This window comes from Podarcis pityusensis, assembly GCF_964106645.2.
Source record: "Podarcis pityusensis genome assembly, chromosome: 13".
Taxonomy (NCBI): domain Eukaryota; kingdom Metazoa; phylum Chordata; class Lepidosauria; order Squamata; family Lacertidae; genus Podarcis; species Podarcis pityusensis.
The window spans coordinates 12,958,981-12,968,286 of record NC_138038.1 but is presented as its reverse complement, the minus strand read 5'-3'; the positions used below and the strand labels follow the sequence as shown (position 1 = coordinate 12,968,286).

General features: G+C 45.6%; 1 protein-coding gene across 1 annotated transcript; it reads left to right on the top strand.

Annotated features, from left to right (window-relative positions):
- The first annotated feature begins 77 nt into the window (after nt 1–77).
- Nucleotides 78–8,644, top strand: LOC308460544 (somatotropin). Its single transcript, XM_080977099.1, has 5 exons — nt 78–230; nt 3,453–3,619; nt 4,019–4,135; nt 6,609–6,770; nt 8,233–8,644. Exons 1-5 carry the CDS (start codon nt 173–175, stop codon nt 8,431–8,433), a joined length of 705 nt encoding a protein of 234 aa, XP_080833225.1. The 5' UTR covers nt 78–172; the 3' UTR covers nt 8,434–8,644.
- The last annotated feature ends 662 nt before the right edge of the window (nt 8,645–9,306 follow it).

Genomic DNA, 9,306 nt, shown 5'->3' with positions numbered 1-9,306 from the left:
TTGATGATGCAGGTCAACACCCTTGTTGTTGCCAACTGACATGGATAGCCTCTACATATATGCATCTGCATGTGCTGGTTAGCAAACGCAAGCATGGATTTACGCATCCGATCAATAAACATTATATGCTTGGCATATAACTATGGCTCAGGTGGGGCATTAAGTAGTACTGATGAGAGGAAAACTGCCTTCAAACATCTCAGTGATTTGCCAGCGGGACATGGATTCAGGTATGCTTTTGCATGTTAAGAGGAGGGCGGTTGCCATATTTCTGAATGAAAGAGATTCTGTGTCCTTTATAACAACAAGTTCTGCAGAAATCCAATGGGTGCAGATTTCCTCATGGGGAAAATGTTCACCTGTTACATTTTGGCTGGTTGGGCAGCTGCTAAAGTTATGGAAATCTCTGTGCATCAGAAAGGTGGCAATCCAAGTTAAGATGATATCTGGGAATTAGCTGCTGCTTTGATGGATGTCGTTCTCTGTGCTAATATTAAGCAAATTCGTAACTTTGGGTTTTGTGATACCAGGAGCAAAATGAGATCCAGCAATCTTGGAGGGCAGGGCAGGGGAGTCTGTCATGCAAATAGGTACAACTGTCAGGTAAGTTCAGGTAATAGTAAGAATTCAACATGCTTAACAAGCTAAGTGATGAAACATGGACTGTATGTGGGTGACATGCTTTGGAAGTCTAAATCTTCCCCACTCCAGCTATCAGCCCAGTGGCTCCTGTGCCCAATTTGACAAGCTTGGGGTGGAGGGGAAGAAAACTGCTGCCATTCAAACTGCTGCTAAGCCTGCAAACCATCTTAACCCTGAGATTAAGAGCCTCCTGCTCCACCAGTTGAGCTACGCTTACTCCCAAGTAGTGAATTTGGAGACTTCTGTCAGAAATAAAAACAAGGACAGGGATTGCCACAATTCATGCATTTTCCTGAGATCAGTAACAGAAGTCACGAAATACGAGCAGTACTTAAAAAAATTATTTTTTTTACGGTAAGAACATCACATAACTGTGTTATTTTCTGCACTGTTGCTGGTGTTTTTCTTCCATTGAAATTCACTGACATTAATTATGTAATTAACGATATAATTAATTGTGTTCATATTGAAGGAGTCATTGTTTTGTTTTTGGTTTATTATGTATTTTGTGTTCTCACTGTGTTGTATTTTTATGTGGTGAACCAACCTGTGATCTTCAGATGAAGGGCAAATTTTACAAATTTTAATGATGATGATGATTTAGGTTTTAGCAGAAGTCAAACTGTAGCACAATTGAAACAGTGCTGACAAAGAGGAATACAGGACAGGATTGAAATCATGGCCTCCTTACATCCCGAGAAACTACACACAGGATTGCAATCATGCTGTTCCTAATGAATTGGCTGTAATGCTATGTTGTGTGTTTGTGTGTGTATTCAACACAACTGCCTACATGTTGAATTTCTCTTCAAAGGCATGGCTATGAGCTCCTGCACTTCACAGTTTACCACTTTGTTGTTGTTGTTGTTTAGTCATTTAGTCGTGTCCGACTCTTCGTGACCCCATGGACCAGAGCACACCAGGCACTCCTGTCTTCCACTGCCTCTCGCAGTTTGGTCAAACTCATGCTGGTAGCTTCGAGAACACTGTCCAACCATCCTGTCCTCTGTCGTCCCCTTCTCCTTGTGCCCTCCATCTTTCCCAACATCAGGGTTTTTTCCAGGGAGTCTTCTCTTCTCATGAGGTGGCCAAAGTATTGAAGTCTCAGCTTCAGGATCTGTCCTTCCAGTTAGCACTCACTGAGCTGATTTCCTTAAGAATGGTTAGGTTTGATCTTCTTGCAGTCCATGGTACACCACTGCAAAAAAGAACTCACCTCATCTTGAAAAGTGATAGTAAGGGCACCTCAAGAGTCAGGCAATGATTCTGAAGGGAAGATTGGGGCGTGCTTGGGAAACATCCACCCCCTGCTGTCTGCATGCACCAATGACTGCTTCCATTTTGCTCTCGTTTTCCCCATTCGTTTTGCTCCACACCAAACGTCAGACAAGGTGCAGGCTGCTTGTTTCAAATGCCAGCTCCCCAGCAGAGAGGCAGACTACTTGCACCGTGTACATTGCAGCTGCTTACTTGAGTCCCCAACATTTCTAGCTAAAAGATCTCTTGCAGAAGGTCTCAGAAAGGTGACTAACAATTCAGTGCAGGTGGGCTGTTAAGACCATAGGTCTGACCAGGTATAAGGTATTTGTCTTTCCCAGCAAATCTTGCTTCTAGTTTAGAGCCCAAATACCGGGGTGAGGGTGCCAGAAGGTGGCTGCCTAGATTTGCCTTTCTAATCTATTTGAAGAAATAATAGAAAAGGTGAGTTGGAATACAACCTCCAACCCGCCTGCCTATGCCAGCAGCAAGAACTGGCAAGAATTATTTTGCCAAACCTGCCCCCATCCCAAAGGAGGATAACTATCTCACCTGGGCATATGTTGAACAGTCAATAACTGTTTTAAATGCCATGGCTTCCTCTGGAAGAACGCTGGGAGGGCTCACACTTTACTAAATGTATATTTCTCCAGAAAAGACGGTTGTGCGGTTCAGAGGCAACTCTCAGTGGTATAACCAGGTAACAGAAAACAGTCCGGGTTTAGCAAAGTTTAGTTTAATTCGCTCAAAAAGAAGCTACGACCTTGTAAGGTCACTGTAAAAGTAAAGGGACCCCTGACTATTAGGTCCAGTTGTGACTGACTCTGGGGTTGCGGCGCTCATCTTGCTTTATTGGCTGAGGGAGCCGGCGTACAGCTTCCGGGTCACGTGGCCAGCATGACTAAGCCGCTTCTGATGAACCAGAGCAGCACACGGAAACGCTGTTTACCTTCCCGCTGTAGCGGTACCTATTTATCTACTTGCACTTTGACGTGCTTTCAACTGCTAGGTTGGCAGGAGCAGGGACCGAGCAACAGGAGCTCACCCCGTTGCGGGGATTCGAACCGCTGACCTTCTGATCGGCAAGCCCTAGGCTCTGTGGTTTAACCCACAGCCCCGCCCGCATCCCTAAGGTCATTGTAGAAGAAGTGAAATCTGAGCTCTATAGCAGCTCGAATTTTATAACCTTTAACTTTGCTCACTTGAAAAGGCGATGTGACTCTCCAGACGTCATTGAACTCCAGCACCCATCATCCTTGATTGCTGGCAACATGGGCTGGGGCTGGTGAGAGTTGGAGTCATATCACATCTTGAGAGCCACAGATTCCCCATCGCTGTTTTTACAGGTTGATTATAAGGCTTTTCAGAGATGAACAGAGATCTACCTAGACTGGAGCTCGGCTTTAGCAAAATATATCACATTGCAAGATTTGCACAAAGCATGGATTTAAAGGAGCTGCTTAGGTGTCACGTTGCTTCTTTCAATTATGTTGCACGCATTGCAAAGTACTCTTCTTTGATCTGAGAATCTCAGCCTCCATCTTCTTTTGCAGCTTCCAGACCTTCTTCTCTGTTTGTCATTGCACTGACTATCTTGGCCCTGCAATGGCCGAAGGGAACAACGGCCTTTCCCACAATGCCCCTCTCCAGCCTGTTTGCCAACGCAGTTATAAGGGCACAGCATCTTCACCTGCTTGCAGCTGATACCTTCAAGGAGTTTGTGAGTAATAGGACTCAGCTATACAGCTGCAAATAAAACATTTTGAACGTGTTGTAAAGTGCAATATAAAAATGTGACAGTAGATGGCGACAGCGAGCTATGCCAAATTCTGTGTCTTTTTCAAAACGTTTTTTAAAAAAGCATTTTCACAGCGTTTTTTTTATATGTGTGTAGATTCCACCATAGTGTACCATTCAGAAATGCATCCATTTGGTTTCTATATCATCATTCCTTCTGACAGCGGCTGAGTGACGCTCAAGCATAATTATAACTTGGCTTGGCAGCCCCTAATCCAGCCTCTACTTCACCTTTGCTCCTGGCTAAACAGTGGATGGAGGAAGCAACCCTCGTAGCATTTTGTGGCTTTTGTTTTTTGTTTGTTTGTTTGTTTGTTTACAGGAACGTTCCTACATCTCAGAAGCCCAGCGGTACTCCAACAAAAACTCTCCGTCTTCGTACTGTTATTCCGAAACCATCCCTGCGCCCACAGGGAAGGACGATGCCCAGCAAAGAACAGTAGGTTGCCCCCCCCCCTTGTTGCCTTATTTTATGGAATTAGCAAAACAACAACAAATCTATGGTTACGTGAAACATACTCAATAAACACACAAGACGTAACCGGCTGCACTTTTGAATAAATAAAGGTATGCTATTCATTGTATCAAATTGTAGATTTCAACGAAAAAAGCAGAAGACCCAGTGGGTCAGTTCATTCTATAGTCTGTTCATGCCTAAGGTCCATACATGTATAAGTGTCTATTCCACCTGTCTGTTCATAGAGTCCAATAATCCACATGAAGGGTTGTTACAGTTCCACCGAATCCTTTCACAGAGTCTAAAATTAATTTAAATAAATCCATCCTGGTTTGAAATGCAGAATACTTGGGAGTAGGAACAAAACCTAGACCTAGATTTAATACTCGAGATTCCTCTGGTTTTTAAAGTTCTATCAGATAAGTTAACCACTAAAGTGGTATCTCAATGTTCAGGAATTATTTCCTCCGATAAGATGCGCCATTTGGAAAAAGACTGGTACGTTTGACCAGATCTAAGTTCTCTGTCTTCATCTGATCCGTCTTGTGTGTTTATTGATTATTTTATGGAATGGCTGCATCAAGGTGCAAAATCTGGAATTTCCGTGTTTTGTGTGTTTAGCTTCGCATTGTCCCACTTGGCGAACAGTGGGGCAGCTCCCAACTTCTGCAACAATACTTTACAATCCCATTTTCTCTCCAGCTGCCATCTGAACATAACTTGTCCCAAACAACGTAACTATTCCATCACTGAGGAAGGAATGTTCCCAGCCATTCGTGCCCATTGAGAGAATGCCCTCCGCCAGCTTTATAAGCATCATCTGGCATTCACTACTCTTTAGCAAGTTATCAAGGGCGCTTCCTGACAACCTCATTCCGGAGCAATCTTATTTGTTTGCAGAGAACCTAAATGCCTACTGTTTAATGAGCATCCATTCTGATTTGTTTGAGGGTAGGTTAGATGATGTTGCATCAAGGCAAGCCTTATTCCACCCTTTCCAGTGTTTTCCCCTTCACTTTCCTTCCTGCAGAAAAAAATCAGATTCAGAAGCAGTTTTGTTGTGCAGACCAACTACTAAATTAGCCGGTATGCAATTGAATCCCACTCGAGCAAATGGCTCCAGGTATACTTCAATTAAATGTAAGGGTTTCCTGGAATAGGGCTGGGAAAGTCCTCTGCCCAAGTCCTTAAGAGGTACCTTTGGGTCATGGGGTTAAGCCAGACATGGCATTTGGGAGATCTTCTTCTTCTTCTTCTTCTTCTTCTTCTTCTTCTTCTTCAGTATTAGTAGCAGTGCAAGGAAAGAAATCCGATTGGAACTAAGATTTTGAGGGTGTTTGACATCTGGGAGTTTGACACCACAGGTTTCCCCACCCCTGCTGTACATCTTCTGGAGGTGGTGCCCTTATTTAGGTTGACGTTTGGTGCTCAAGGACGGAAAAAGTATAATAATTAGTATACCATTATCTAGGGATGTGGGTGGCGCTGTGGGTTAAACCACAGAGCCTAGGACTTGCCTATCAGAAGGTCGGCGGTTCGAATCCCTGCAATGGGGTGAGCTCCTGTTGCTCGGTCCCTGCTCCTGCCAACCTAGCAGTTCAAAAGCACGTCAAAGTGCAAGTAGATAAATAGGTACCGCTCCAGTAGGAAGGTAAACGGCGTTTCCGTGCACTGCTCTGGTTCGTCAGAAGCGGCTTAGTCATGCTGGCCACATGACCCGGAAGCTGTACGCCGACTCCCTCGGCCAATAAAGCGAGATGAGCGCCGCAACCCCAGAGTCAGTCACGACTGGACCTAATGGTCAGGGCTCCCTTAACCTATTAGTCGCAGTGCAAGGAAAGAAATCCGATTGGAACTAAGATTTTGAGGGCGTTTGACATCTGGGAGTTTGACATCACAGGTTTCCCCACCCCTGCTGTACATCTTCTGGAGGTGGTGCCCTTATTTAGGTTGACGTTTGATGCTCAAGGACAGGAAAAGTATAATAATTACTACACAGTTATCTACCTTGTTATTGGGTTGGATGGAGAGGGCTGTAAGTACAAAGAGGCACACATTGAACCCAGGGCACAGCATTCCCTCTCAAACCATTTCCTTGATCCGACCCAACATTTGTTGCTCTAATGGAAACACAGGGGCTCCAAACCGCATCAGTTTCATCCACCAATGTGATCAGTGGTCAAGGATGGGAGCGGCCATCAAGAAGGCCATAGATTCCCCACCCCTGATGTACAGGTTCAGGTTTTGGCGAGTCCTCCAGGGAACGAATCCCAAGGTTGTGGGGCCACCACAACAACCACAACAACCTTTTGCTTTGCTTGTGCAAAGCTGGTATGGCACAGAGATGACGTACTTAAGAGAGTGTCTTCAGTCTTGAAGGCTATGATGGGAGGGAAATGAGTGGCTCATTATGGTTCTTTTTAACACTGGCCTCTTTGTTTATTTTCCCTTCAAGGACATGGAGCTGCTCAGGTTTTCGCTGACTCTCATTCAGTCCTGGCTAGGTCCTGTACGGTTCCTAAGCAGGGTCTTCACTAATAGTCTGGTCTTTGGGACTTCGGACAGAGTGTATGAAAAACTCCAAGACTTGGAAGAAGGCATCCAGACTCTTATGAGGGTAAGCCATCTGTTCCCAAGGGGCAAAGGGGCAAGCAGCTGCCTTTGAGTGAAGCTACAGTTTTGATCACCCTACTAACCACGACGACTGTGTGCTAACTCCCAATATTGGAGACAAGATGCCTCTGAACTCCAGTTGCTGAAGAATGCAAGTTGTGCTCATGTGAGCTTCTCTTTTGGCCTCACCCAACAAGGCATTTGGGACGCGGGTGGCGATGTGGGTTAAACCTCAGAGCCTAGGACTTGCTGATCAGAAGGTTGGCGGTTCGAATCCCCGCGACGGGGTGAGCTCCCGTTGCTCGTCCCTGCTCCTGCCAACCTAGCAGTTCGAAAGCACCTCAAAGTGCAAGTAGATAAATAGGTACCGCTCCGGCAGGAAGGTAAATGGCATTTCCATGCGCTGCTCTGGTTTGCCAGAAGCGGCTTAGTCATGCTGGCCACATGACCCGGAAGCTGTACGCCGGCTCCCTCGGCCTTTAAAGCGAGGTGAGCGCCACAACCCCCGAGTTGGCCACGACTGGACCTAATGGTCAGGGGTCCCTTTACCTTTACTAACAAGGCATTTAAAGCTCTCAACTTGCAATTAAGCCACATTTGGGGGAAAGCCGGAAACAGTAACTGCTGCTGAGTCCCACATTGCTGTTGCTGCATCTCAACCCATCCATTGCAGAACTGCCTTTGCAAGGCCTCTTACTCAATTTTGCAGCCAGGCTGAGAAGTACCTATAGCAGGCTTCCTCAACCTCAGCCCTCCAGATGTCTTGAGACTACAATTCCCAGCATCCCTTACCACTGGTCCTGCTAGCTAGGGATGATGGGAGTTGTAGGCCAAAAACATCTGGAGGGCCGAGGTTGAGGAAGCCTGACCTAGAGATAGGCTTCAAATGGTTGCCAATAGACACCTTCCACCTGTCTTCTCCCATTCCAGGGGCTGCATGCAAGCCTCTGCCCACCTACAACACAGGGCAGCGGTTGTCGTAATTAGTCATGAAGCAAATGGTGGGAAATTTTCAAAATCTCCCAAGTTTGGGATTTGGGGCCATGTTTCCTAATAATAATAATTTATTTATACCCCGCACATCTGGCTGGGTTTCCCCAGCCACTCTGGGCGGCTCCCAACAGAATATTAAAAGCACAATTAAACATCAAACATTAAAAACTTCCCTAAACAGAGCTGCCTTCAGATGTCTTCCAAAAGACAAATAGTTTTATTTCCTTGATATCTGATAAGAGGGCGTTCCACAGGGCGGGTGCCACTACCAAGAAGGCCCTCTGCCTGGTTCCCTGTAACCTCACTTCTCGCAGCGTGGGAACCGGCAGAAGGTCCTTGGAGCTGGACCTCAGTGTCCGGGCTGAACGATGGGAGTGGAGACGCTCCTTCAGGTATTCTGGGCCGAGGCCATTTAGGGCTTTCAAGGTCTGTCGTAGTACCTTTCCCATTTGCAAGAGCGTTTTTTCCCACAGGAGCTGGAGGACGGGAGCTCACGGGGCGCCCAGCTGCTCAGACCCACCTATGACAAATTTGACGTCAACCTCCGGAGCGAAGACGCTCTGCTGAAAAACTACGGCCTTCTGTCCTGCTTCAAGAAGGACCTGCACAAGGTGGAGACCTACCTGAAAGTGATGAAGTGCCGGCGCTTCGGGGAACTTAACTGCACCATCTGAGGGCAGAAGAGATCTACCTCTCCCTTCGGTCCCATTTCCCAAAGCCTGAAGTTAGTGCGCTGCCGATACCTCTGCTGTGACCTCGTGTGTGCGTGTGAGGAAACCCTGAGTCAAGTCAAGAGCAAAATGTCGTGCATTCTGTAGCTCTGAGGCTTGCAAGGACCCTCTGCGCTTCTTTGTACTTGTAACAATAAATGCAGTTTTGCCTCTAGCTCCGTTCAGACGTTGTTATTTGTATTGGATCAACTCAGATAGGCCTTTGCGAGCGAGGGGGCCTCTTTACCCTTGCCCCCATCAGGTTTATTTCCAACTGTGAAGGCCTGAAAATGGGGGGAGTCTCTTCTAAGCATGCTCTATTGAACCTCCCCTACAGTCAAGAACCTTGTGTTAAGTGGGTTCTCGATCGTGTATGTTCTAAGGGTGTGTCCTTAGAAGCCCCCTTTCACCTTTCTTTTTTAAATTTTTTAAATAAATTTTATTAGGATTTTCCACACAGCAACACGAAAAATATCGAAAAATAACAATGCACAACACACAAAAACCAACATTCAAAAAACAAAAACAAAACAAAAAACAAACACTAAAAAAAAAACCATTGACTTTCACCAATCCCACAGCACCTCCTTTATCTCTCATTGTGTCTTCCTATTTTCCTTATCATTTCTATCCTAACATCTAGATATAAATCCCTCTTTCTTATCCTTTCACTTCACCAGGTTATTCCAGACTCAGACAGATTTCTGTCCTCGAACCTTGACTTTTAAGGTATTCATTTAGGCACTCCCATTCTTTTTTTACTTCACTTTTTGGTTTTTGTCTTATTATGTCTGTCAATTTGGCTATTTCGAAGTATTCTGAAAGCTTACATAACCA

Bases quoted from the DNA above. Each gene is read 5' to 3' on its own strand.
- LOC308460544 (XM_080977099.1), top strand. From the start codon at position 173: ATGAGAGGAAAACTGCCTTCAAACATCTCAGTGATTTGCCAGCGGGAC. The intron at 4,136-6,608 runs GTAGGTTGCCCC...TTTCCCTTCAAG, and splicing joins ACGATGCCCAGCAAAGAACA to GACATGGAGCTGCTCAGGTT. The intron at 6,771-8,232 runs GTAAGCCATCTG...TTTTTCCCACAG, and splicing joins GCATCCAGACTCTTATGAGG to GAGCTGGAGGACGGGAGCTC.